General features: G+C 63.5%; 7 protein-coding genes across 7 annotated transcripts; 3 read left to right on the plus strand and 4 right to left on the minus strand.

The window, feature by feature from the left end:
• Positions 1 to 566: 566 nt before the first annotated feature.
• On the plus strand, positions 567 to 1,369 carry VTJ83DRAFT_1208 (uncharacterized protein; the record flags this gene model as incomplete). Its single annotated transcript, XM_071007342.1, has 2 exons — positions 567 to 1,044; positions 1,161 to 1,369. The coding sequence occupies 2 exons, from the start codon at positions 567 to 569 to the stop codon at positions 1,367 to 1,369; spliced, it is 687 nt and encodes a 228-aa protein (XP_070870561.1).
• Positions 1,370 to 1,441: 72 nt separating this feature from the next.
• VTJ83DRAFT_1209 (uncharacterized protein) lies at positions 1,442 to 2,596 on the minus strand (the record flags this gene model as incomplete). Its single annotated transcript, XM_071007343.1, has 1 exon — positions 1,442 to 2,596. The coding sequence occupies one exon, from the start codon at positions 2,594 to 2,596 to the stop codon at positions 1,442 to 1,444; it is 1,155 nt and encodes a 384-aa protein (XP_070870562.1).
• A 1,562-nt stretch (positions 2,597 to 4,158) lies between these two features.
• On the plus strand, positions 4,159 to 6,170 carry VTJ83DRAFT_1210 (uncharacterized protein; the record flags this gene model as incomplete). The annotated part of the gene is made up of 2 exons (XM_071007345.1): positions 4,159 to 5,461; positions 5,539 to 6,170. 2 exons carry the CDS (start codon positions 4,159 to 4,161, stop codon positions 6,168 to 6,170), a joined length of 1,935 nt encoding a protein of 644 aa, XP_070870563.1.
• Positions 6,171 to 7,321: 1,151 nt separating this feature from the next.
• On the minus strand, positions 7,322 to 10,466 carry VTJ83DRAFT_1211 (uncharacterized protein; the record flags this gene model as incomplete). Its single annotated transcript, XM_071007346.1, has 5 exons — positions 7,322 to 7,384; positions 7,474 to 7,962; positions 8,064 to 8,396; positions 8,495 to 10,047; positions 10,163 to 10,466. 5 exons carry the CDS (start codon positions 10,464 to 10,466, stop codon positions 7,322 to 7,324), a joined length of 2,742 nt encoding a protein of 913 aa, XP_070870564.1.
• Positions 10,467 to 12,485: 2,019 nt separating this feature from the next.
• Positions 12,486 to 16,731, plus strand: VTJ83DRAFT_1212 (uncharacterized protein; the record flags this gene model as incomplete). Its single annotated transcript, XM_071007347.1, has 3 exons — positions 12,486 to 15,239; positions 15,300 to 15,745; positions 15,837 to 16,731. 3 exons carry the CDS (start codon positions 12,486 to 12,488, stop codon positions 16,729 to 16,731), a joined length of 4,095 nt encoding a protein of 1,364 aa, XP_070870565.1.
• Positions 16,732 to 17,150: 419 nt separating this feature from the next.
• VTJ83DRAFT_1213 (uncharacterized protein) lies at positions 17,151 to 18,906 on the minus strand (the record flags this gene model as incomplete). Its single annotated transcript, XM_071007348.1, has 2 exons — positions 17,151 to 18,014; positions 18,085 to 18,906. 2 exons carry the CDS (start codon positions 18,904 to 18,906, stop codon positions 17,151 to 17,153), a joined length of 1,686 nt encoding a protein of 561 aa, XP_070870566.1.
• A 2,063-nt stretch (positions 18,907 to 20,969) lies between these two features.
• VTJ83DRAFT_1214 (uncharacterized protein) lies at positions 20,970 to 25,939 on the minus strand (the record flags this gene model as incomplete). The annotated part of the gene is made up of 4 exons (XM_071007349.1): positions 20,970 to 22,385; positions 22,464 to 25,466; positions 25,545 to 25,647; positions 25,713 to 25,939. The coding sequence occupies 4 exons, from the start codon at positions 25,937 to 25,939 to the stop codon at positions 20,970 to 20,972; spliced, it is 4,749 nt and encodes a 1,582-aa protein (XP_070870567.1).
• Positions 25,940 to 26,271: the final 332 nt, after the last annotated feature.

Here is a 26,271-nt window from a genome sequence, read left to right on the forward strand (position 1 = left end):
TCGGAAATGTGCCCATGAGCCAAGGTGCCGCCGAAGTTGGGGTAGATGCAGTAACTAATCTTCTGCGCGCCTTGTCGCGTGGTGGCAAGACAGGGCGGTGTCCACGGCAGGGGTGGGCAGAAAAACGATCCACTTTGACGAGCGGCAGCGGTTGGCCCAGCAACGACCCTCGATGCCCAACCCTCCCCACATCCCGGGCCCTCCCCCTGCTAACCCTGATGTTGGCGACTCCTTGTAACTCCATGACTAACCCTGATATCCGGGCCGGAGCTTGTACTACTACACAGTACACAGTACGTGGCCCCGCTTTCTCAGGGTTCGGGTTCGGGTTCGGGGAACGGAAAGCAGAAGCCGAGTGGACGCCGATGCATTTCTGAGAGAAAGCCCACTTCAAAAAAGTTACTGCGTACAACTTGAACTTTGGAGGACTTGCGCTGCACACGGCACGCCCGGCTTACACAACTTGGACGAACCCTCGAGCTGGAAACTTGGTTTCCCTTGGAACCCTTGGGCAGGTCGAAACGACAACCGTATACAAGACAGAAAACCCCAAAACCCCGCCTCTCATGAACCGAATCTCCCTCCCCCCGGCCCGGCAGCTCCAGCTCCGTCCGGTGCTGCAGCGACTGCTGGCGGCCGAGACAAGCGCTCTCGCCCTCCGCCCTCGCCATGCGCCGACGGCCCCGATCTTTGGGGCCGTCGCCTCCCGGTCCGTCAGCTCGGTCGCCGAGGTCGACTTTTGGAAGTCCCTCGTCCCGAAGCCGCTGCGGGACCGCCTTGGGGCCCGGAAAGCCAAGGTACAGGGCAAGCAGAAGAAGGACTGGAACCCGGCCACGTTTTTCATCTTTATCTTTTTGTTGATCGGGTCCATGTCCATCCAGATGATTGCGCTGCGCAGGGACTTTTCCACCTTTACGCGCCAGGCCGACGTGCGCATCGGCCTGCTGCGCGAGGTGGTGGAGAAGCTGCAGCGCGGCGAGGAGGTGGATGTTGAGCGCGTGCTGGGGACGGGAGATCCCGAAAAGGAGCAGCTGTGGGAGCAGGGTGAGCAAGACTGGCCCTCCCCCCGATCGCCGTGAAGCGGCTTCTTGGAGAGGAAATGGGTTTTTTTTTGGCTCCGGTTGGCTGACGACAGAATCACATCACGCACGCATATGCAGTGCTGAGGGAGCTGGAGCGCGAGGAGCCGGTGAAGCAGCCGCGCAAGAAGCAGCCGAAGCAACCGGAACCCGCGCCCGAGCCGGCGCAGGCTGCGGAACCAGCCGCTCCTTTGACGCCGCCCGAGACGAGCCCGACCAAGGCGGCCCCGGCCCCGGCCCCGGCCCCGGCCCCGCTGCAGAGCACGCTCGCCAGCAAGGGCTTCTACTGAGACCCGGTCCGGACCATCACGGAGCAGGTGGCGGCTACGCCGGACGGGAAAACGCCGTTCTATGCGACTATCTCAGCCTGTCGTTCCCCTCTCCCTCCCCCCGTCAACGTCCGCTACCAAGGGCCTCCGGAACGGATTCCGCTGCAGCTCCCGGACCAGCGCCGGCAGCACCACGTCGGTCGACATGTCGACCCTGACCCCCTGGGCGCCCGTCTGATGGGGATCCAGGCCCGCAAAGAAGGCGTCCTCGCCGCGCACGCCGCCCAGGTTGACGACGGCGATGGGCATGCCCCGGTCCTTGGCGCGCTTGACGAGCCGCCAGGCCGAGTAGGTGGCCAGGGACGTGGCGAGCACCAGCAGGCGGCCGGCGCCGTCGATGGCCTCGTCGGCGGCCAGCTTGACGTGGTCGGCAATGTTCTCGCCGAACATGACGACGGCCGGCTTGAGGATGCCGGCGTTGCTCGTCGGGCTCCAGGCCCCGTCGCCGTCCACCTCGACGACGGCGGCGATGCCGGGCGGAGGATCGCGCAGGCACGTCGGGCACGCCGGGTACCGAAACGTGGTGTAGGGGGCGCCCGGCACCTCGGCGTCGCCGTCCGGGTTCGTGCGGATGGCGTGCGCCCCCTCTCCCTCCTCGGCGACCGCCCGGCGCAGAAACTCGTCCCAGGGCGGGTTCAGGCGCGCCAGCTCGGCCTGCATCGCCTCGCGGGCCATCTCGCGCCGGCACGTCACGCACACCACCGATCGCAGGTACCCGTGCAGCTCGAGCGTCGGCAGCTCCGGGTGCGCGCGGGCGTGGAACGAGTCGACGTTTTGCGTCACGACGCGGCCCACGAGGCCCATGGCGGCCAGGTCGCGCACCGCCCGGTGGCCGGCGTTGGGGCCGGCGTGGCGCAGGGCGCCCCAGCCGAGGAAGCTGCGGGCCCAGTAGCGCTTGCGGGCCTCGTGGCTGGCGAGGAACTCGTGGTAGTAGATGGGGCGGTAGGACTTGTTGGTGCGGTAGGTGCCGCGGTCGCCGCGGTAGTCGGACAGGCCGCTGGCGACGGAGAGGCCGGCGCCGGTGAGCACGACGGTGCCGCCCGGGAGGTTCCGGTCGCGCGGGGGCGGGGAGAGCAGGAACTCGTGGAGGGCGGCGACGGCGCCGGGGAGGGAGCTGGCGGTGCGCGGGACGGGGCGAGGAGGAGGAAAGAGGTCGGTGTAGGGGATGCGTATGCGAGGCCGTGCCATGATTCGGGGGCAATCCGGCTGGAGGTTAGAGAGAGGGGGAGGAGTTGGGTGGGATGAGGGAGGAAGAGATGGATGGCAGGGCTCTCTGTAAGGTAGCAAGCAGCAGCGGCAAAAGCAGCGCGAGCTGTTGTGTGGTGTGTCGGTCCTGTGCACAAGAAATGTGTGATGGTGGATATCCCCACCCCGTGATCGTGATGGCCAGGGAAAAAGCAAGCTGGAAGAGCCTCCCCCGCTCCGGAGCAGGTTCGTTGACAAGCTGAGATGAACGACGACAACGACAACGACAACGACGTCGTCTTCGGAGCCGCAAATGGCGGGTCCCTCTCCATCGGGTTCCGGACCCCGGATCCCTGTCGGGTCAACGTGAGAGAGTGGATCTCTTTGCGGAGGATGGTCCTCTACCTACTGTGTACTGTGTATAGTACTGTGTAGCATACGTAAAGGCCACTGTCATGTCGGGCCATGCAGCCTGGAACTGCCCCCCAGTGGTGCCATTTTTTTTTTTCTCTCTTCTTGTTTCCATGTCCCATGGGCTGCCCAGGTTCCAGGTTGGTTGCCCGAGCCCCTCCCCCGGGAGGACTGGACGTTGATCGGAGAGAAACCGGAACGGTTCCAGGATTCTGTAATACCTATTTTTCTGTACTGCGTAATTATTTTCTGGGGGTTCTCGAGTTTTCTGCAGCCAACAAAGCAAAGCACATGCAAGTCTCGTGTTCATTCTGGATTGAGGTTTGTCTGTCTGTCTGTCTGTCTGTCTGTCTGTCTGTCTGTCTGTCTGTCTGTCTGTCTGTCTGTCTGTCTGTCTGTCTGTCTGTCTGAGCCGGGCTAACTACCTGTTTACCGTGCCTCTCTCTCTCTCTCTCTCTCTTTCTCCCACTCCCTCTCTTCCTCTCTTGATCGTCTCACTGGCCTGACCTGGCCTGGCCTGGCCTGGCCAGGGCTGCACTCAGGTGTGGGTGTGGAGGACATCTCTCTTCTACCCAAGGTACGGTACCAACGTCTCTTCGAAGCAGTGCTCCTATTTTCTCTTCTCTTTTTTTTTTTTTTCTTCTGCATTGTCCCTTCGCTCTCTTGCTCGATAAGGAAATACCAGACACAGACACAAACACAAGCTGGCTCCAACCTGCAAGTCCCTCAGCCTCTCCCATCTCCTCCCAACTTCCACTGAACAAAAAGTCAAGAATACTTTGTAAACCTGGAACACATCCCCCATGCTCCAAATACCTCACCAAACCAAACCAAACAGCAGCCGACGCTAACCCACTCTTTTTTTCTTCAACATGTTACAGTAGTGTACACTTCACACAGGCATCTCGCCAGGCTGATCCTTCATCCTGTTCCCCTTCCCCCCCTTTTTTTTCTCCAATTCAATTCAATTCATTCATTCAGCCCATCATCAAACTACACTAACACTAGCCACCCCCTCCCCCAAACTCACCAACTTATAGTACACCTAATCAAACCTCACCCCCCCCCCCCTTCTCATCTCACACACCCCCCTTCTCCCCCCCTGAACGGCTTTCCCATTAGTTACTTAACGTTACGCAGCACATACCCCGGTCATGTCTTGGCTGGGGTACTGGTGCCGCCCCGGGCGCGCAGGGCCATCCTCCCCTTCTGCAGCCGCAACGACGGTCACCGCGTCACTGTCGCGGTCGCTGTCGCGGTCGCTGTCGCTGTCGCTGTCGCGGATCCATCCAAGCCAGGTTCCCAGAAAGGCACGGAGCTTGATGCCCCCAGGGACTACCGCCGGCTACAACACCACCACGTCAGCTTCACCCTCAACGTTACTGCCGTCGCTACCTTATGCATTTCCCGCCGGCTTTAGCCTTGTTCATTCCGCCCGCCGCCCGTCGGGTGTGACGACATTGACACATCACCCACATCTCGCTTCTTGTTTTTCTTCTTGTGCTGCTCCCACGACCACCACCATCACCACCACCGCCACTACTCCTACCGCCACGACTTCCCCATCTTGCTCTTCCTCTGGGTCGCGGTCGCCAGGTTCCGTGCGCGTCTTCCAGACTTTCTCCCCTTCCCGCGCCTTTACTCGTCGTATGCAGCGTTTGCTGCATCAACCCCCCTACCGCCGCACGTCCAGGAATCCCCATTGCGCGTCCTTGTCATCCACCTCATCCACCACAACCCTCGTCTCCAAACGGCCACGTCTCCCCACCGCTACTACTACCACCACCACCACCACCACCACCACCGCTACAGCCATGGGTCAAATCCGGAGCCACTCCGACCACGACCACGACCATGACCATGACCATGGGCATGGCAATGGCCACAGCCACAGCCACGGCCACGGCCACTCCCATGGCTTCGGTCACCACCATCACCACCACGACAACGTCTACCTCACCTCCAAAAACAAAGCCGACGCCGGCGTCCGCATCACCCGCATCGGCCTCTACTCCAACCTGGGCATGGCCATCGCCAAGGGCGCCGGCGGCTACGCCTTCAACTCGCAGTCCATGATCGCCGATGCCTGGCACTCCCTGACCGATCTCGCCTCCGACTTTTTGACGCTGGCCACCGTGAGCTGGAGCCTGCGCCCGCCCACCAAGCTGTTCCCCCAGGGCTTCGGCAAGGTCGAGTCCCTCGGCTCCTTGGGGGTGAGCAGCATGCTGCTGATCGGCGGCTTGTTCATGTGCCTGGGGAGCTGCCAGAGCTTGTACGCCCACCTGTTCTTGGATGCCGATGCGGCCAAGGCCTTGCTGGAGCACGGCCACGGCCATCATCACCACCACCACCACCATGGAGGCCACGGACACGATGGGCACGGCGGTGCGCCGAGCTTGCACGCTGCCTGGCTGGCGGCCGGAACCGTGGCGATCAAGGAATGGCTTTACCATGCTAGTACGTTTTGCTCTTTCTCTCTCTCTCCCTCACCTCCCGCCAAGGTCGACGTCCCGCTAACTCTGGTGCTTTCGCAGCCATGAAGGTCGCCCGCGAGCGCAAATCCTCGGTGCTCGCCTCCAACGCGGTGCACCACCGCGTCGACTCGCTGACGGGCATCGTCGCCCTCGTGGCCATCGTCGGCGCCAACCTGTTCCGCGACGCCACCTGGCTCGACCCCGTCGGCGGCCTCTTGATCTCGCTGCTCGTCATCCGCGCCGGCGCCGCCAACACCCTCAGCGCCCTGTACGAGCTCGCCGACCGCTCCATCGACGACGAGGTGCGCGACGCCGTCGCCCGGCAGGTCGGCAAGGCCGTGGACGAGCTGCCCTCGGCCCAGGACGCGCTCGCCGTGGAGCTGCGCGACGTGGCCGGCGTCAAGTCGGGCCAGAACTACCTCGTCGACGTCGAGCTCGCCGTCCCCGGCGACTGGACCGTCGAGCAGGTCCGCCGCGTCGAGGAGGCCGCGCGCGCCCGCGTCGCCGCCAAGGTGCGCGGCGTGCGTCGCTTCCGCGTGCGCTTCGTGCCCAAGACGGCCGCCGGGCTGAGCGAGTTTGTGTCGGGGGACCTGAGCCAGAGGAGCAGTCCCGAACCCGAGGAAGAAGAGGTGGTAGCGGCGAGGAACGGGAACGGGAACGGGCATGCCAACGGGAAGGCCAAGGCCAAGTGAAGGACAAAGAACAAAACAAAGAAGAAAAAAAAAAAACAAGCATCGAGATGGATGGATGGTTGGGTAGATGGGCAGATGGCTGGATAGTATCTTGACGGTTTTTCTTTTTTTTTTTTTTTGGGGGGGGGGGGGGGGGGGGCGCTCTCTGCTTGCGCTCAGTCACAACGTACAGATTATGAGCGGAGCGGGGGGGGGGAGACACAGGGACACGGAGCAGAGCAAAGCAAAGCAGAGCAGCAACGGCTCGACAGAAGAGAGCTCTGGTCCGGTTTGATGTTGTGTATGGAGCAGCCTAGGTGCGTTGTAGTGTTGCGTACAGTGAACGAATGTAGCCCCTCCTCGCCGGAGACACCCAGCCAACATCATCATCATTCTTGATGCAGGCCTCAGACGTTGAACAAGACAATACAAGAAAAAGGAGAAATATGATGTACCCGCCCCGCGCAATTCATGTAGTTAGTTCTCTAGGCTGCCGACCTATCCGTGACCCTATGGCTGAATATACACAGTGAAGAAGACAACAACAACGACAACGACAACAAAAAAAAAAAAAAAAAAAAAAAAAGAGGAATAGACGACTGCCAAACAAATGCAACCAATTACCTACCCAACACCCTCCTCTCCCCGCCCATAAATGACCAAACCAGAAACACACAAAAGGTATACAACCTTGCTTTCCTCCCGCCTCCCTCCCCTCTCTCGCCCAAGCTCCTCAACGAGGAAGCAAGCAAGCAAGCAAAACAAAGCCAAGCAATCCAACCCATGAAATGCACATGCCCCCAAAGTCACACCCCTCCGTCACCTCGCACCCTGCCGCGCTCCCCATCCTATTTGACTAACTGACTGACCGACTGACCGACTGTTTGTCTGTCTGTTTGTCTCTCTGTCTCGGCCCGTCGTGTTGTACCTCTCACCGCCCCCCCCCCCTTTTTTTTTTTTAAAAAAAAAAAAACCTTGAGCCTGAATTCTCCACGCCAAGCCCGGTCTCTCAAGGAGGGGGCGGGCTCGGCGGTGGAAGGAGCAAACAAACCAGATGCTGTTGCGTTGCGCTCTCTATGGATAGAGACGTATAGAGAGACGTATAGAGAGAGGGAGAGAGAGAGAGAGAGAGAGAGAGAGAGATCGTCGCGGAGAGCGTGCGCGGTCCGTCTTCACACGCGACCTTCCTTCTCTTCCTGCTCGCGGACGTACTTGACAAACGTCTTTTTGTGCGTCTGTCGGTGGAGCGGGGGTTAGCCTCTCGGTTCGCGCGGCTCCTTCGTTCCATGGCAAGGGAGAGGAATGGGCGGGGGGGAAGGCTTACCATGCCTGCATATCGCCCGTCCTTGAGCACGCAAATGTAGCGCAGCCCCAGCTTGACGAAGCACTCGTACACCAGGTCCATGGGGCTCCGGATGTCGAGCGCCACGGGCGCCGGGTCGATGTAGGGCGTGAAATCCGTCGGGTCCGGGCGGCCGTCGTCCGAGTCGTCGATGCTCGGCACGGGCGCCATGAGGCACAGGCTCGAGGCCTCGTCGCGCAGCTGGTCGAGCGCGTACTCGAGGTCCGGGGCCGGGATGAGCCCGACCAGGATGCCGTCGCGGACGATGGGCAGGCCGCCGTCGAGCTCGCCGGCGCGGTGGAGGTGCTCGAGCTTGGTGCGCAGGCTGACGGCGGGGACGACGGGCGAGTTGGTGATGTCGATGATGCGCTCGCGGCGCACGCGCGGCACGATGTCGGCCAGGTCCGACGTGAAGATGGGCTTGTGCTTGTTGGGGAGGAAGGGGTACGAGTTCATCTCGGTCAGGAGGTCCTATTCGTAGCGCACCGTTAGCTCGTTTCTTTTTTTTTTTTTTTTTTTTGGTTGGTTGCTTGGTTGGTAGGTAGGTAGTAGACAGGTAGGTAGGCACGTACGTAGATGCTCAAAGGCTCAATGGCATCGGCCACCCATTTGGCCACCAGAATGGCCAGCGAAAACGGCAGGACGTAATCCAAGCTGCCCGTCAGCTCAAACAGGATAACCGCCAGCGTCACCGAGAGCCGCGTCACGCCGCACATGGTCGAGCCGGCGGCGATGAGCCCGTAGACGCCAGGCTGGATGCACGTCGCGTTGGGCATCTTGGAACAGGTGCCCCAGACGCTCCATTCGGGGGTGGCCATGACCACCCACTGAACCACATGCCCGATCAGGCGGCCCATGAGACCGCCGACGACCATGGAGGGGACGTAGATGCCGGCGGGAACTTTCTGCAAAGGAACAAAACAAAGAAAAAGGGGGAGGGGGTTAGCGGTTCGGCATCCTCCGGGTTGTCAGGGAGGGTAATGCGTTGGACAAGGAGACGTACGATGCCAAAGGTGATGATGGTCAGCAGGCCCTTGATCAAAAACGCCGAGGAAAGGTTGGCCAGGATGGGGGGGATGTCGGAGATGTCGGTGGGGCACAGGCCGAGGTCCTCGAGGTTGTTGTCGCGCTCGTCGCAGGGGGCGGCCAGGTTGTAGAGCAGCTTGGCGACGGGCAGCTTGGTCAGGGTGTTCCAGTAGCCGACGAGGCCCGTGACGAGGGCGACGAGCAGCACCTCGAGCAGCGGGTGGGCCTTGACGACGGGGATGCGGCGGAACGACTTGGCCCAGCGGCGCGAGGCCTTGATGAAGAGGGCGCCGGCGGCGCCGCCGAGGACGCCGACGAGGATGAAGCTGAGGATCTCAAAGTACTCCCAGTCGACGAGGTAGCGGACCTGGAACATGACGATCTTGTGGGTGCCGTAGGGGTTGAGGAACTTGAGGGTCAGGGCGGCGGTGATGCAGCAAAAGAAGGTGCGGAAGAGCGTCTTTGCGGGGAAGTAGTAGGCGACCTCTTCGAGGCCGAAGAGCACGCCGCCGAGGGGCGCGCCGAAGGCGACGGTGACGCCGGCGGCGGCGGCGGCCGACAGGACCTCGCGGCGCTTGGCGTCGTTGCGGTCGTACTTTGAAAACAGGCGGCAGGCGATGTTGCCGACGCACGAGGCGATGTGCACGTAGGGGCCTTCCTTGCCGAGGCTCAGGCCCGAGGCGACGCTCAGGATCAGGCCGAGGGTCTTGATGACGAGGGTCTTGAAGCCGAGGAAGCCGTGCAGCACGAAGCCGCTGAGGATGACGCGGACCTCGGCGACGCCGCTGCCCGAGGCCGAGTAGTAGACCATGGGCGGCTGCGGCTGCTCCCTTTTTTTGGCGGAGGGGCGGGGCGGGCTGGCGGCGTCGGGCGGGGTGCCGACGGACCCGTCGGCGTCGGCGTCGGGGAGCGGGGCCGGGACGTCGGCGCCCAGGTTCTCGTCGAAGGTGGCGAGGCGGTAGGCCGAGGGGACGACGGTCTTGGTGGTGAGGGTGAGCAGGCACGAGAAGGCGGCCAGGGCCATGACGGCCAGGATGTAGACGACGTATTCGGTCCAGCGCTCGCCGAAGGGGAAGCCCCGGAGGACCTCGCCCCATTCGCGCCAGTCGGTGCAGGGCCCGTGGGGGCAGCACTGCTTCTCGCTGATGAGCCAGCCGCGCTGGCAGTAGCCGTCCTTGAAGTCGAAGACGGTGGCCTCGCCGACGTTGACGACGTAGGCGATGACGGCGACGATGAAGCCGACCAGGGCGCTGAGGATCCAGCCCTGGGCGCTGTCCCACAGGACGTGGATGCGGCCCCAAAAGTCCTTGCGCGAGCGCAGGGCCTTGACGCGGTAGGCGTCGGCGATGCTGTCGTGGACCCAGTCGGTGGAGGTGAACTGGTCGTACCAGACACGGTCGTCGGGGTAGAGGGTCTTGGAGTCGCTCATGGAGGCCTCCTGGCGGTCGGCCAGGGCCTGGATGATCCGCTGGCCCCACGAGTTGCTCCATGAGTTGTGCCGGCTGTGGTTGCGCAAGCTCTTGATGCTGTCTGCAAGACGGGGAGAGAGGGTCAGCAACGCCGCCGTGTTTGCGGGACGGGGGACGGGGGATGCGGGACGGGGGACGGAGGACGGAGGACGGGGGACGGGGTGGAACTCGCGTACCGGCGTAGCTCTGGTTCCGCGACAGGTGGGGGATCCTAGGGGAGCCGTGGGCGCTGTGGATGCGGACGCGGGAGCTGCGCGCCTCGGCGCGCAGGAGCGGCGAGCGCTCGTCGGGCTGTTCGGAGATGGAAGGACGGCGGCTCATGGAGGAGGGTTGGCGGCGGAAGTAGGAGGTCGGAGAGCTGGGGAGGGAGAGGTATTGGCTCTGATACTCGGCGCCGTTGAAGTTGGTCGAGGCGGCATCGTCGCCGTCGGCAGGGCCGACGTCTGGCAGACGAAGCCTGCCGTGCCGCCTGCCGGTCATGCGGGATGTGTGTCTATGATCTTGAGGGGCTCGAGGTGGACGAGCGCGTTGCTCAGAGGACCGGACCGGAGAGAGAAACCAAAAACGACGGCGGCGGTAGTTGGTGATGGAAGAGGCGGCGGTGGTGGTGGTGGTAGTGGTGGTGGTGGTGGCGGCGGTGGTGGTGGTGGCTGTGGAACAGGGGGGGTGGGAAGGTTGTTGTTAGCGACGACGCGCCGTAACTAGTGTACCAATTATACGTATGTACAAGTATGTAGGGGGTGGTAGGTAGGTAAACAGGATGGGACCTTCATACGCCTCGGTACCGAGTCTCGTCTGCTCCGGACGGCTAGCGGCAGGACTGTGCAGGAACCATATCGCAGCACAAAAGCAGACTCGACAAGCTTTAGAACGGTCGGGCGAGACAAGCGGAGAGTTGGGGGGGGGGGGGGGGGGGGGTTGGTGGGACGTGGGACGGACGGGGACGGGGACGGGGACGGGGACGAGGTCGGGGAAATGGACACGGCCAACGGGCACAGGCCAAGACAACACCAGCCCCAGAACCAAACGGGGCATGGGGCCGAGGCACCCTGTTCCCTTTTCGCAGCGTAGCGACGGGCGATCAGCGCCACCAGCGACCCGACAAGCGCGATCCAGCGTCCGCTCGATTCTGGTCGTAGCCGTGATGGATGGCGTGGGAGGGGAGGGGAGGGGGGGAGGAATACGAACGAGAGAAGGCAATGGATGCAACGCTTGTAAATCAAGACGATAAAAATAAAAACAAATCAGCAACGATACCAATGAACAAAACCCCGTGAGGATCAAGTGCTGCTTGACGACATTTGTTCAAGTAGCCATCCCTGAACCCGACGCCTCTCCCCCTTCTACACAGTAAACGGCCCTGGCCTAGGCCCGTGTCCCGTAGCCGGGCCCCACGCTGCCCACACTACCCACACTGCCCACACTGCCCACACTGCCCGCGCTGCGGAGGACTCGGCGTTTCTTGGGGTGGTGGTGTTTCGACGCCGACACGATGCACCGCAAGGGGAACCAGCTTCACGTGGAGACCTTTTTTTGGGGAGGGGGCTGCGATGTCTCAGGCGGTCCTCTCTGTCCGTCTGACAGGTCCGTGGCAGATGACCCTGACGTTGTGCTATGCTGTGGTGCGCTGTGGTGAGTGCCGATGCGCAGAAATGACGGGACCCAACCCGGGCAGGTCAGGTTCTCCCCGGGTTTGTGTTGTTGAGGAGAGGGAGGTGGTGGAGAAAACCTCCTCTCCAAAAGATTAAAGAGAGAGTCGGAAGGCAATGCCGAATGCGTCAGGAATCGTCAATTGGACAACAAGACGTGATTCGGGTGGATCTGGACAAATTGAAACTGGGGACACTCTCGGGCGTAGGCAAAGGCGGAGGAGGCAAGGCGAAGGACGAGGACGAGGACGAGGAAGAGGACGAGGATGGTGAACCAGTAAACCATGACCCAACAGCCTCTACACGGTGCTTGACACGGTGCTCGACACTGTGCAGATGCCACGGTGAACCTTGCTGTCCGCGTCATGTCAGAGCCCACTTCCCGCTTCCCGTTTTCCTCTCCCACCCCCAAGGCCGCTCCCGTTTCCAGGGGACGACGACTCCAGGTACGAAACCCTGAAGCGGGCAACCCACGGAACTCCAACCCCAACCCCAACCCCGAACCAAGCGTGGCCTGGCCTACTGGTAGGTAGACACGGTACGCAGTACGTACCTTGGGTAACGTACGCAGTAATACGCCATAACTTAGCTGGGTCTGTTTCCGGCTGGCGGCTGACAACGGCCCGCTTGCCGAACAGACCTCTCAACAACAACAACAACAACAACAGCAACAGCAACAGCAACAGCAACAGCAAAAGCAAACAAAACAAAGCATCTCCTTCAGGCACGCCCCATGGAAACGGAACGGCATTGCCTCCAGGAAAACAAACGGGTTGGAAACTGAGGGAAGGGGATACGGAAAGCCCATGGTCGTCCTCGACGGATTCCGTCTCGCAAGTTCAGCATCGGGATGACCGAGAAGCGGCAGAGGGCCGTGCCAAAGTTTGCATCCTTCAGGCCGCTGCAGCCGCCGCCGCCAATCGAGGGGGAAGAGGCCCATGGAACACGTCCTGGCTCCGAGGATGAGGGGAGCCGCAGGGAGAAGGATGCCGTGAGGGATTCTGAGAGGAGTCGGCGTGAGCGGGAGAGAGACAGAGAAAAGGGGAGGGGTCGAGACGAGCGTGACCGCCGCCCTGCCGATGATAAAACGGGCGAACGTGGGAGACGAGAAAGGGATCGAGACCGGGAGTGGCACCGGGAACGGCACCGGGAACGAGAGAGCGACCGATATGGTGACCGGGCTCGAGATCGGGAGAGGGATCGAAAAAGGGATCAAGAGGGACACCAAGGCGGACACCGGGACGGACACGGTGAGAGAGACCGGGAGAGAGGCCGATATAGGTCCAGGTCCAGGTCCAGATCCAGGTCCCGCCCCAGAAACGACCGAGACCGCCGCGACAGCCAACCCCGGGACGAGAGAGGCCGATGCGCCCTCCCCGAGCCCGGGCCCGACGACCTCTTCGTCCTCGAAAAGCACGGCGACCCGCTCATCCTCCAGTTCGGCACCAACGACCGCTCCAAGGTGCCCCTCTACCGCCGCTTCGGCGCCGGCCGCATCATCGGCTCGCGGGGCTTCCTCGTCCTCGACCGCGACGCCGCCAACGAGCCCTTCACCCTCCGCGCGCCGGGGGACGGCCACGCTCAACCCTCGGCCTTCCGGGACAAGGCCCTCGTGGCCGCCGCCTCCCGCGTCGTCGCCCGCCGCGTCAAGCCCGGCCCGAACCCGTCGCTTCCCTCCGAGGCAGACGCCTTCATCCCGCTCGCCCCGTCCCGCAAGCGGAAGCGCCGCGGCGACGCTTCGCACGAGGATCGCGACGACGACGACGACGACGACGACGACGACGACGACGACCGCCTCCCCGACTACCGCTCCATCCACGGCAAAGCCAAGCCCAAAGACTTTCGTCCGTCCTCCGATTCCGACTCGGACTCGGACTCGGGCTCGGGCTCGGGCTCGGGCTCGGGCTCGGGCTCGGACCAGGACCCGGACCCGGACTCAAGCTCCGGCTCTCGACCCGCGCTCACGACGACGACCGCCGCCATCACCGAAACGAAATCCCGCGCCTTGGCCTTGAGCTCCCACCTGAAATCCCACCCGGCCGATCTCCCCGCCTGGCTCGACCTCCTCTCCCTCCAGGACCGCCTCTTCGCCGAGAACCGCCCTGGCTCTTCAGCCGCCGCCGCCGCCTCCTTGCCACCGCTGACCGCCGACGAGCGCCTCGCCCTCGCCGAGCTCAAACTGTCCCTGTGCCGCGACGCCCTGACCGCCGCCGCCAACGCGCCCTCGCCCTCGCCCTCGGCCGGCCACGCCGGCTGCCGCGAGCGTCTCCTGCTGGGCATGATGCGCGAGGCGAGGGTGCTGTGGGACGAGGCGCGTGTGGCGGCGGAGTGGGCCGAGGTCATGAAGCGGTATTCGCCTCCTTCTCCTTCTCCTTCTCCTTCTTCTTCTTTTCTTACGGCGGGGTTTGCGCTTTGGAAGGGCAGGCTGGACTTTGAGATGCGCCGCGCCGGGGGGTTCTCGCTGGAGAGGGTGAGGGAGCTGCTGGCGCGGAAGCTGGCGGAGCTAGGCCGGGGGCTGGCCGCGACGGGAGGAGGAGAGCAGAGCGCGGCGGAGGAGGGGGGAGCGATGACGGAGCTGTGCCGGCAGGCGGTCTACGTCTTCCTCCGCGCCACGAGGCTGCTCTGGGAGGCCGGCTTCCAAGAGCGCGCCGTCGCCGCGTGGCAGGCCATGCTGGAGCTGACCTTCTGCCGGCCGCCCGGGCCGAGCGAGGCGGCCGGGCCGGCGCTCGCGGCGTTCGCCGACTTTTGGGAGAGCGAGGTGCCCCGCCTCGGCGAGGACGGCGCGCGCGGGTGGCGGGCGTTCGTCGAGGCCGGAGGGGCGCCGGTGGCGGCCGACGCGCCCGACCCGGGCGGCTCCGCGGGCGCGGCGCGCGAGCCGTCCGGCCCGGCGCCGGCAGGCCCGTTTGCGGCGTGGGCCGCCGCCGAGGAGGCCGCCGCCGCGAAGGCGTGGAGGCCTGCCCGGATGATGGACGAGGACGCCGAGGATGACCCGTTCCGCGTCGTCTTGCTCGACGATATCAAGGACCTGCTGGTCTGGTTCCCCGCCGGAGCCTGCCGCGCGGCCAAGCCCCTGCTCGCCGACGCCTTTGTCGTCTTTTGCGGCCTCCCGCCCGCCGGCCTGTCCGATGACAGGTTCGCGAGGCTGCTGAGCGATCCCTTTGTCGCCCGCCGCGCGCAGGGCCTGGACCATGACGCAACCGCGGACCCCCTGGAGGCTCCCGAGGCTTCGGCGCGAGAACCCGAGCTCGGCGGACACGGCGGCTGCATGGCCGTCTCGCCGGACGTGCTGTTCGCGGGCCGAACGTGGTTCCGGTACCTCGACGCCCGGTCGCCGCCGCCGGCCGGCGGAGAAAGCCGGGACGTGAGCCGGGCGCTCCGGGCCGCCCTCGGGCACCTGGTCCGTGAGTGCGGCATGGAGAGCGCCGCGGAGTATTACCTGGCCCTCGAGCGGGCGAGCGCGCCGGCGCAGGCGAGAAAGGTCGCCAAGGGGCTGCTGAAGCAGTACAGCTCAAACGCCCGGCTCTACAACGCCTACGCGCTCGTCGAGTGGGCAAAGGGCAACGCCGAGGTCTCCCATAAGGTCCTGTCGTCGGCGACAAGCTTGGTAGGTGGCCGTCAAAGCGCGTTCCTGTCAGGCGGGACCCCCTTGCTAACGTGGCCGCAGCCGTCCCCGCCGGCCGAGCGCCAGCTCCTCTGGAACACATGGGCCTGGATCAGCCTCGAGGCAGGCCAGAAGGACGCAGCGCTCGCGCGGCTCTGCACGTCGGTGGACGAGGGCTACAAGGAGACCGCCGACGCTACCGCCGTCCCGCCGGCTCTGCTCCTCAAGGCCCGGACCCAGCTCGCCACCGCCCGTGACTACTCGCTCTCGTCCCAGCAGCTCGAGGCCGCCGCGCGATATGCCGAGAGCGCCATGCTGCTCGAGTACCTGCGTCCCGAAGCCGGGGAGGGCCCTCCCGTCTCGGCCCTCCAGGGCAACATCGTCGCCGCGCTCGCCAGCGCCGACCGCTTCTCCAACGACCTGGAGTCCCGAGGTCTCGGCGCCTCGCTGCATCACGAACGTTTCCTCCAGGCCGCCGCCCGCCTGATCTACCACCACGCGACGCACGGGTACGCCTCATCGCTTTCTTGCCACCTTCCCCCGCCCTGGCCGTGACCGTCCCGGCCTTGCTGGGCCAACGAGCTAACCGCGCCCTCGCAGCCCCTACCAACCCTCCCACCTCCGGTCCCGCCTCACCGCCTTTGCCCGCCTCTTCCCTCGCAACGCCATCTTCCCCACCCTCCTGCGCTTCTGGTCGTCCGGCCCGGCGGCGCGCCTCAACGACCCCGTGCGTGCCCTCTTGCAGGAGCAGCTGCAACCGCAGCCCCAACTCGCAAGCCAGCCGCCTGCCCAACGCCGGCCTACCCTCGTCAAAGACCGCTTCGCCGTCGGCGTCCTGGCCATCCGCCACGAGCTCCACGCCGGCACGACCCACTCGGTCCGCGCCGCCTACGAAGACGCTCTTCGCGCCCACGACGACGACGGCGCCGGCGGCGACGAAGATGGCATCCACAGCGCAGCCGCCGCCGCCAGCGCCGAGCTCTGGGCCAGCTACCTCCGTTTCACGTGCCGCCGGCTGCCGCCGCGCCCGCCGCCCTCTCATAAGCGACCGCGCGCAGCAGCAGCAGCATCAGGAGCAGGAGCAGGAGCAACGACAACGACGACGACGACGACGACGACGACGACGACGACGACGACGACATGGGAGGCGGCCACCAAGCAGCTGCGCGACCTCTTTTACCGCGCCGTCGGCGCCTGTCCCTGGTCCAAGGAGGTGCACGCGCTCGCGCTCGCGGAGCCGGCGCTGCGGGCGGCGCTGAGCGAGACGGAGCTGAGGGCGGTGGGGGAGAGCATGGTGGCGCGGGGGCTGCGGGTGCACGTGGAAGTGGGCGAGTTTGTGGAGAGGTGGGAGAAGGAGAGGGAGAAGGAAAGGGAGAGGGAGAGGGAAGAAGAGGAGGAGAGGAGGAGGAAGAGGAGAAAGAGGAGAGAGGAAGAAGAAGAAGAAGAAGAAGGGGAGAGGCGTCGCGCGCTCGGGAGGTTTGTCAGAGGAAGCTGATGGATGATGAATCAACGTCGAAATCCGCACACCAAAAGATACCACAAAACGCCCCCCCCCCCCCCCCCCTTTTTTTTTTTCGCTGCACAAACGAATACCACAAGACAGGTTTCTTTCTATACCTGTTTTCGCAACCCGCATGCATCCCCCAAGTACATCCATGGATACATACATGACCGGCCTCTTTTGAAACAACATGGAAACAAGAAACAAGAAACAAGAGCGTGCTTTGCACATGAGCCCTCCTCTCCCAGGATCCCTCCCCCTTCCCCCCCAAAACCATCCAGGAACTAGGTTGATAAAGCAAACACCACCCATCCATCGACGTAACGTCTCACAACATAGGTACCTCCCAACAGGCCAAGATTCTTTCTTCATGCCCACAAAACAAACCCCCCCCCAAAAAAAAAAAAAAAAAATTAGTCCCTCGCCTGGCTCAAACTCAACAACCCGCTCGCCGCGCCGCCCCGGTCCTCATCCTCATCATCGTCATGCCCTTCCCCGACGACGCCGTGCAGGCGCAAGCTCGCGCCCGACGCCGAAGAAGCCGAGGTTGTCCTCGGGCGGGGCCTCCACGCGTCGTTGTCAGCCGCCGAAGCACCAGCACCAGCACCGGCACCGGCACCAGCAGCAGGCCTGTGGAACCCGGCGAAGCTCGCGGCGGGAGTCGTCGTCATCGTCGCCGCGGGATCCGGGAGGACAGACTCGGATTGTCTCCTCTGACGGGCGTAGGAGTTGTTGTTGTTGTTGTTGTTGTTGTTGCCGTACTCCCCTCCTTGATCATGGTGAGAATAGGTGTGCGCACGGGGCCGGTAGTCCGACTGGGAGCGATGATGATGATGATGATGATGGCTGCCGCTGGGGTACGAAGGGCCGTAGCTATTGTGGTGGTGGTGGTGGTGGTGGTGGTGGTGGAAGTCGCTTGACGACCGCCTCAAGACCGCCCCGCCGCCACCACCACCACCGCCACCACCACCGCCACCGCCGCCGCCGCCGCCGCGAGGTGCGTCGGGGAGGGGATGCCTTTTCGGAACCGCTGGTGTTGTTGAGGTCATCGTCGTCGTCGTCGCCGTCTTCGTCGTCATGGGAGGCGGGGAGGAGGCCGACGCCGGCGTTGGCGCGGGCGGACGATGGGTTTCACGAGCCAGCGAGACGGTCTCGGCCCTCCTCCTCCTCCTCGTCGCCTGGGAAATGGCCTCGAGCTGGTCCAGAGGCATGTCGGTCTGGCCGGTACGAACCTTGTAGCTGGCGAGGCCGAGGCGGAGACGGAGGATTTCGGCTTTCTGGAAGGGCTTGTTAGCGACTGGTTCCCCTTGAAACGTTGGGGGGAATTGGTGAAGCGTTCCCACGTACCTCCCTCGCCTGCTCGCGAGTGAGCCTTCTCCCCGGCGTGACGGCGCCGCAAGCCAGCATAGGCCCGGCTCCCGCTGGCCGTGCCGAGGCAGCATCCTCGGGCTCGGTCAAGACGGTCGTCGTCTGTGAGGTATTCGCGGTCGAGAGGTTCAACGCCGAGGGCCCGTCGGTGTCGGAGGAGGCGGAGCGGGGCCGCGCCGGGACGGGAGATCGGGTCGGAGCAGCCAGTCCGGGGAGGACGTTATCAGCAGCCGCCAAGCAAACCCTCTTCCTCGACGGCGACGAGGACGGAGGCGAAGGCGAGCTTGCCATGTCCGCAGCGGTGCTCGGTTCGTCCGGCTCGCAGCGGCGTTTCTTGCTGCTGCTGCTGCTGCTGCTGTCGGCGTCGCTGGCGGCGGGGGAGGGCAAGATGGAGGGCGGCTGGGGGATGGACGAGCACCCCGAGGACCTGTCGGTCTCGATCGGCTTCTTGCTCGGCGACAGCCCCAGGCTGCTGCTTCCGACGCGACGTGTTGGCGAGAACAGCAGGGTGCCCTTGGCCTTGTCCAGGCAGCCCGCGTCGTTGTCGACGGCGGTCTCGTCGTTGTCCGTGTCGGGCCGGATGGTGAACGGGGGGGCGGTCTTGCCGCTGGACTTGAGCGGGCTGGGCAGCTTGTGGAAGCGAGACTTGGAGGGGGAGGGGGAGACGCGCGCGTTGGCGTCGAGGACGCCTAGGACGCGACGTTTGGAGGGTGTCGAGCAGGGCGAGCGTGATGCTGCCGAGCCTGCGGTTGCAGCCGCGGCGACAGCGGCTGCTATCTGGTGAAGACGGGACGCATCCATGACGGTGGCTGACGGTTGAGAGCACACGCGCTTCGGGCTTGCCGGCTCGATGGATGGGGGATGGTTTGTTTGGTCGGCTGCAAGATGCAGACTCCCGAAGCAGAGGCAAGGCAAGGCGGTGGGTGATGTAGGTGGTCGGTGGTAAGCAGTGAGCAGGAGGGAACAGATACGAGGTTGAAGGGGGGAAAAAAAAGGGTTCCCGTTCCCAAGGCGTGAAATACCCAGCGAGTTGACCTTGGGCGTGTTAAAGTCGCGGATCCAACGCGCCAACCTTGTCAAATCGGCGGGGCGGGTTCGGATTTGATGGCGGGCCGAGACGGGGGGGGGGGGGGGGGGGACGCCAAAGACCTGGGGAGACAATAAATGCCCCCGACCCGAGCAGACCACCAAAAAAAAACACACAGACGACAGCAAATACCTAGGTAGAAAGGAAGAAAAAAAAAAAAAGACACACACAAGATCAGCAAGATCCAAGACCCAACGTAGAAAAGGTTGCCTGCAGTGTCTTTGTGTATTCGTTAGCCGAGTGCCTTCGTGATGGACGGTGTACTACACAGTAGGTACGCAGCAACCAGTGAGTTAGACATGCACAAAGTCAAGCTTCCATACCTTACCTGGACCCCATGGCTCAAACATCCCATCACCACCCCCCGGCCCTCCGACCCCCTCCCAACGTCCGTCCCAAACGCGACCCGCGCAGCGCGTTGTTCTCGTCAGGGGGGGGTTGGTATCAAAGTGGAGATTCTTGCTTCCCGATTCGGAAATTAGTCAACAGGTTTCGCGTACCCTGGTCCCGCCAGGGGTTGAACCGCGTTTGCAGCGGCTAACCCTGCCCCCGGCGTTTTTGGGGGGAGGAGGAGGAGGGGGGGGGGACGCAAATTGGTTGAAGTGGTCCCGTCGCAACGTGACGTCACTCCACTTTTAACCGGCAACAAACATGGCCAAAGACCGCCAACATACCAACACACAACACACACACACACAGAGAGAGAGAGAGAGAGAGAGAGAGAGAGAGAGAGACATACACTTACACTTGATGCAAAATACACCATGGTGTACCTAGGGACATATGTACACAGTAGGTAGATGGTACGCTTGGTGTCAGAAAAAAACAGGCTCATGTTGAAATGCCGATACCAAAAACACCCAAGAAAACACTACACACTAAGCAAGTATCAAAGTCAGGCCTCGACCAGGTATTTCAACAAACAACCCATCCTCAACTCCTTTTTGTTTTCCCCTTTCCTTGAAGTCCCTTCCTTCTCCCATTGTCCAAAGACACCCACCCAGCCGAATAGATCCGGATCGATCCTCCTAGGAAACATAGGTCCCTGACCTACCGGGGCCAGCGTCTTCACCACACCATACCACCGTCATTGCTGCGTGCGACGAAAAGAAGAAGCATAACCAGAAGAAAAAGGGACCAAGACAAGAAGTAACAAGAAAACAGAAAGGAAGAAGAAAATAAAAAGAAGAAGTAAAAGAAAAAAAAGTAGTAGTAGAAGAAGAAGAAGAAGAAGTAAAAGAAGGGAAAGAAAAAAAAAAAACCCACGCCACATAACCTAATAATCATACCCACCCAGTCATCAGTGTATTATTACACCACCCAACCAAATCCCAAATTTCACCATCAAAAAGTACACCGCACAGCGTTGCGTTTAGACGCTGGACACTCGACGTTGTCGTTGTTGTTGTGTCCCCTCCTCTTCCCATTCCATGCTGTCTCTCTCTCTCTCTCTCTCTTGCTCTCTCTCTTGCTCTCTTGCGTGCGTGGTAATAAGACAACAAGGAAAACCAAACACGACACAGACATGAAAACGTAAACGTGGACGTGAACCAAATACCCGTGCCCCAACAAGGAAAAAAACCAACAAACCCAAACCTTGGGAAGCCAGACCCGACCCGACCCGACCCGACCCGACCAAGCCAAGCCCGTCCGAAAACAAACTCCCAAACTCCTACGGCTCCTCTCCTCGTCCATCCATTCATCCACCCACCCAGCCATTCCACCAGTCCACATACAATTACCCCCTGCCATCTCCCCCACCCCCTCCCTCTCTCAATCAAGCCATGGTGGAATCCATCCCTTCCCCAAACATCCCTACCGTCCCGAACCCGTCCTTCATCAGCACGTCATCCGCAAACAGGCTGCTCCCCATGTCGCCCCCGCCAAAGAACCCGCCATCCAGGCTCTCAAAGTCCTCCGCCCCCAAGTTCGTCAGGTCATATAGCATGTCCCCGCCTCCCGGCCCATCCAGCGTCTGCCAAGCAATGCTCAGATCGATGTCCAGCGCCGAGTCCGCCGTAATGTCGCTCGTCGTCAGCTCCGAAGTCCCGCTGTCCTTGCTCGCGGTCGAATCGGGCGTGTCGTCGTCGTTGTTGGGCGTCTGGCTGCGGTACGGTCCGAAATCCGGCATGACGCTGGTCCCCGTGACGGCCTCGAGGGATTGCGCGATGCCGGACATAAGATCGGCGGGGAACACGGTGGTGCTGGCCCAGGGGTCCTCGAACGTTGGCGGCGGCGGCGGCGGCGGCGCAGAGGAGGAAGATGACGCTGCCGTTGTCGTCGGGCCAGGGGGTTTGCCGCCCGCCGCCTTGCTGCCTTGTTGCTGCACCGACGAGCCGCGAGACATGGCCTGCGCGCTCGGCTTCGGCTGGCCTTGCGTCGATTGGCTGAGGCTCATGGGGGTGGCGGCCGCCGAGGTGCTGGCCTTGGGCTTTTGCGGCACGACCTTGCTCTGAGCATCCAGCTCGAGACCCAGCGCCGCCGCCACCTGCTCCCTCGCAAACGCCAGGGGGTTCTCGAAAGGCCGTACGTGCTCTTCCTGGCGGTGAGCCTTGAGCGCCTCCTCCGTGGGGAAGCCGATCGAGCCCATCTCGCAGCCGGGCTCCGGACACGCGAACTTGGGCGGCTCGGGCTTCTTGGCGGGCGGCGCAGGCGGCGCCGGGGACGGGGCGCTGATCTGCGGCGACGCCGCGGGAACGCTCTGCTGAGGGAGCGACGGCGAGGCCTGCTGGCCCGTCTTCGCCTTCTTGCGCGCCGGCGGCATCACCAGGTTCTCCCGCGTGACCCTCTGTTCGCTCAGGTACTCGGGATTCCCCGCGGGCGACTTTCCGGCGCTGAACTGGAAGGGCGCCTGGCTCGTCGTGGACGCCGCGGACGGCTGCGTCGGCTTCGCAGCCGCCGAGGCCGCCGCCTGGTTCTGGGCCTGCTTCAGGGCCTGCGTCTGCTTCTCGAGGTTCGCGGCGTTCAACGGGGACGGCTGGGGAGGGCGCTGGGCTTCCGCTTGCCCTTGGTTTTGGGCGGGGACGCCGGGAGCGACGCCCTCCTGGCTTGCCGTCCTCCGTAGCATTCCGATGTCCTGCAGCATGCTGTCCATCATGTTGATGTACTGATCCAGCTCTGCAAGCGACATGGTGATGGGCGATGAACGCAGCTGGCCTGTTGTCTCGTCGAAATGCTTGGCCACCTTGAAACGCTGCACGGCGGGAAAAAAAAAAAAAGAGGTTAGCGGATGGCGTGGAGGAAAGCGTTTGAAACAGGATCTGAACCGTACCGTCTTGAAGAACATCCTAGCCCGCGCATCGTCTCGAGTAAGATGGTACCAGTTGGCGATCTTGGAGGCGCCGCGGAGCTGCTTGATCTTTTCCAGAGCGTTCTTGAGCTTCACCCGGGCTTCGTTGTAATCCGAGGCTGGAATCGGCTTCTCGGGCTCCTGTCGCGACTCCATCATCCAGAGCTTTTGCGCCTCGGCAGCGAGCTCCTTAAGCCGCGTGACGCTCTCAATACTCGGGGCCTGGGCCTGGGCCTGGGCCTGGGCGTTGACGCCTTGTGCCGCGCGGGCTCGCACGATGTATGCCTGCTGCTCCGGTGGTAACTTGGCCAACACTTCTGGTGTGATCTTGGCCAGCTGATCAGGCGTCAATTTCATGATCTGCTCCATCGTGGGTCGCATGGGGTGGCCCGGGGGCAGCGGCCGACCATCTTGCGCCAGTCGCTGCTGCTGTTGTTGTTGTGGTTGTTGCTGCTGCTGTTGCTGCTGATGGGTCGCGTCGCTCGCGTCGTCCGGGTTCGGCCGCTTCAGGTTCCTGGCCGCCGGTGCTGGTGAAGGGTTGGGAGGTTGTGGTCGTGGAGGCTGCTGCTTCAGCGCGCCGGGCATGGACGCCGGTGTCATCTCGGCAGGTGGGGCCGTTGTCGCGGGTTTGGGCGGCACCATTGACTGCTGCTGCTGTTGCTGTTGCTGTTGTTGTTGCTGCTGCTGCTGCTGCTGCTGCTGCTGTTGTTGTTGTTGTTGTTGCTGCTGCTGAATCGCCTGCGCTAGGGTCTGCGGCGGCGCCACCGCCTGGGGAACAGCCGGCTGCCCGGCGGTCGTCACCGCCGTCGGGGCCATCATCGGCATGCCGGGTCTCTGCATCGCTGCGTTAGGGTTGTTGCGCATCTGAGTGTACTGCTGCCAAGCGCTTCGCAAGAATGCGTCCCGCTTCGTTCTCCTGATGAACTCGGTCAAGGCCTGGTCCGAGAGCGCTTGATATTGCACGTTCTTAGCACGCATGGCCTCCAGCTCAGGACGGGTGACGTGGGCGAGATGCGGCGGGAACGTGTATCCGGGAGGTAGCGTGGCAGGGAGCTGGGCTCCCGGTGCTTGCTGCAGGCCGGCGGCGTTGGGGGGCTGAGGGACGGCGGCCGCGGCCATGGGCGGCTTCTTTTGCGCCATCAGCATGTTCCTAAACTGCGCCAGCTGCCACTGGTCGATCACAAGCTGCAGCTGGGCCGGCAAGGCGCCCGGGTTGGCCATGAGGAACTGCCGAAGCTGGCTCCATTTCCGGGTATCGGGAGGCAGCTGCAGGCCCTTTTGGCGAAGACGCTCCAAGATTTGGGGATTGACATCCATGTTGTTCATGGCGATGCGGCCCTGGGGGGAGTTGGCAATGGCCAGAAGATGCTGCTGCGACGGCGCCTGCTGCTGCTGTTGCTGTTGCTGCTGTTGCTGCTGGGGGCCCTGCTGCTGCTGCACCGTCGGGGGCTGGCCGGCAGCTTGCATCCCGGCGTTGTTGGGCATGTTCGGGTTCACCGCGGCAGGCTGGTTCGGCCCGGCCATGGAACCCGGCGGGCCTTGTCCCATCACCCCGGCCGGCAGGTTCGGCTTGGCCCCCGGGAACGCGCCGTTCGCCGCGCGCTGCTCCTGGAGCTTGGCGAAGAACTCTCTCATGGCGGCGTTGTCGCCGGCCATGCCGGGTCGCGCGTCGGAGTTGAGGTTTTGCATCATGGCGGCCGCGAGGGCGGGGTTGCCCATGCCGGCCTGCATCGACGGCGGCCTCGCGTTGTTCTGGTGGCTAAAGTGCGGGTTGAGCGTGGCGGCCATGCCCGGCGGGTTGCCCTGGTTCATGGCCTGCGCGCCGGCTTGGTTCATGGCCATGGGAGGGCGCATGCCCGCGTTGAGCTGGTTCATGGCCGGGCTCTGCGACGGCGCCAGGCCGGCGTTGGGAGTCGGCATGGCGCCCGCTTGACCCGGCTGGCCCGGCATGGGTCGGCCGGGCATCCCGCGCATGCCCTGGGCTTGGGCGGCGGCCGTAGGATCCATGCCGGGCTGCGCCATGTTGAACCCCGGCACCGGAGCCGGGCGGGGCGTCTGGGTCGGACCGGGTTGGGTGCCCGGCGTGGGCTGCTGAGGGAGACCGGCCATGGGCCCCGGCGCCGGGTTCCGGCCGGGCCCAACGCCGACGCCTGCCGCCATGGGGTTGGGGGTCTGCTGCCCGAGCAGGTTTCCCGGGTGGGCGTTGCCCATGCCCGGGGGAAACGCCTGGCCCTCCGGCATGACCCCTGGCGGGCCGAGGGCGCCCATCAGGGCGGCAGGATTCATGGGCCCCTGCTGCTGCTGCTGCGGCGGCGCTTGCGGCATGACGCCCGCGGGCATGCCTCCTGCTGGACGCGGCTGCAGGGTGCCTTCCTGCCTGAGCAGCTGCATCGCCTGGCCTTGGTAGTAGACGAAGACGGGATCCTTGTTCTGGGCTATGAGCGCTTGGAACTGCTGCGGGTTCATCCTTTGCTGCAAGAGCTGGCGGAGCTGGGTCTTTTGCTGCTCCGAGAGGTCCCGCATCATTATCCTCGCGCGTTCGTTGACGTGCATCTTCTCCTCGGGCGACAAGCGGTTGAAATCGATCAGGGGCCCGGGGGCCGGCCGCGCCTGCGGCATCTGTACCGTGAACGGGCGCTGGCCGGGCGCGGTCTGGAGCATGGCCGGGTTGGCCATGCCCATGGCCAGCTGCTGGTTCTGCGGAGGCATGCCGGGGACCTGCATGGGGGTTTGCATGGGGTTCTGCATCGGATTTTGCATCGGGTTCTGCATGGGCGGGAACTGCTGGAGAGGCTGGCCTAACCCTCGGGCGGCCATCTGCTTGAGCATCATCTGCTGGCGTTGTTGGGCCTGATGCTGCTGCTGCTGGAGCTGGGCCTGGCGGGCGGCGTCGGCGTTGAGCTGGTTCTGCAGGTCCGGCAGCAGGCCTTGTCGCCGCTTGACCATTTCGGCCATTCGCTGCGCCATTGCTTGTTCGTAGGATTGCTGGAAGCGCGGGTCAGTCAGTCAGCGAGAGCCTGGCACACGTCGGCTTCTGGAAAGGGGGGAGGAGAGGCAACGTGCCTTGTCTGGAGACTGCAAGAAGGCCTTTTTCTCAAACTCCATGGCCGTTTGGCACATCTTTTGCCAGTCATTGTTTTGAAACGCTAGGATCGTGTTGGAAACGCTGGGGCCAAGAGTCAGCAAAGGGTCGACGCAAGCAAAGACGCTGCGGGGGCGGCATGGTCATACAGGCTGATGGCCTTGGCGAACCGGTCGCTAATGTTGAGCCCGTGCTGCCACGAGTTCAAAGGGGCCATGCTCATTGTCTGCATCAGGTGGCCGTAGACGAGGTTTTTCAGCTGCGGGTTTGGCCCCTGCTGCTGTTGCTGCTGTTGTTGCTGCTGCTGGCCCTGCTGGGGCTGCGGCATCATGCCCATCTGGCCGTTGGGGACCATTTGTGGCATGTTGGAAGCCATGGTTACAAGCTGTGTGTGTATGTGTGTGTATGTGTGTGTGTGTCGAAGAAAAGCCAAAGCGTTGGGTTAGGATCGGGGGGGAAGGGTCGGGCAGGAAGGAGGAGCGAGCTCTGCGAAGGGCCCGATTTTCCTCCCTCGTCGGCTCGGTGGATGTTTTTCGTTCAGCGCGGTGCCTGTGGCAATGCGTCGAGATGGGACGCTGATCCGTCGTCTGAACCTCACCCGCAGGGGGGCCAGGCGACGGGATCGTTCTGGACGGCCGCGCCGGTCCGGAAGCAAGTGCCACGCCGACCGCGGGCCTTGACGGCTGCCGCAGGTGCCTCGAGGGCCTA

Source organism: Remersonia thermophila, chromosome 1 (genome assembly GCF_042764415.1).
Source record: "Remersonia thermophila strain ATCC 22073 chromosome 1, whole genome shotgun sequence".
NCBI classification, from domain to species: Eukaryota; Fungi; Ascomycota; class Sordariomycetes; order Sordariales; family Chaetomiaceae; genus Remersonia; species Remersonia thermophila.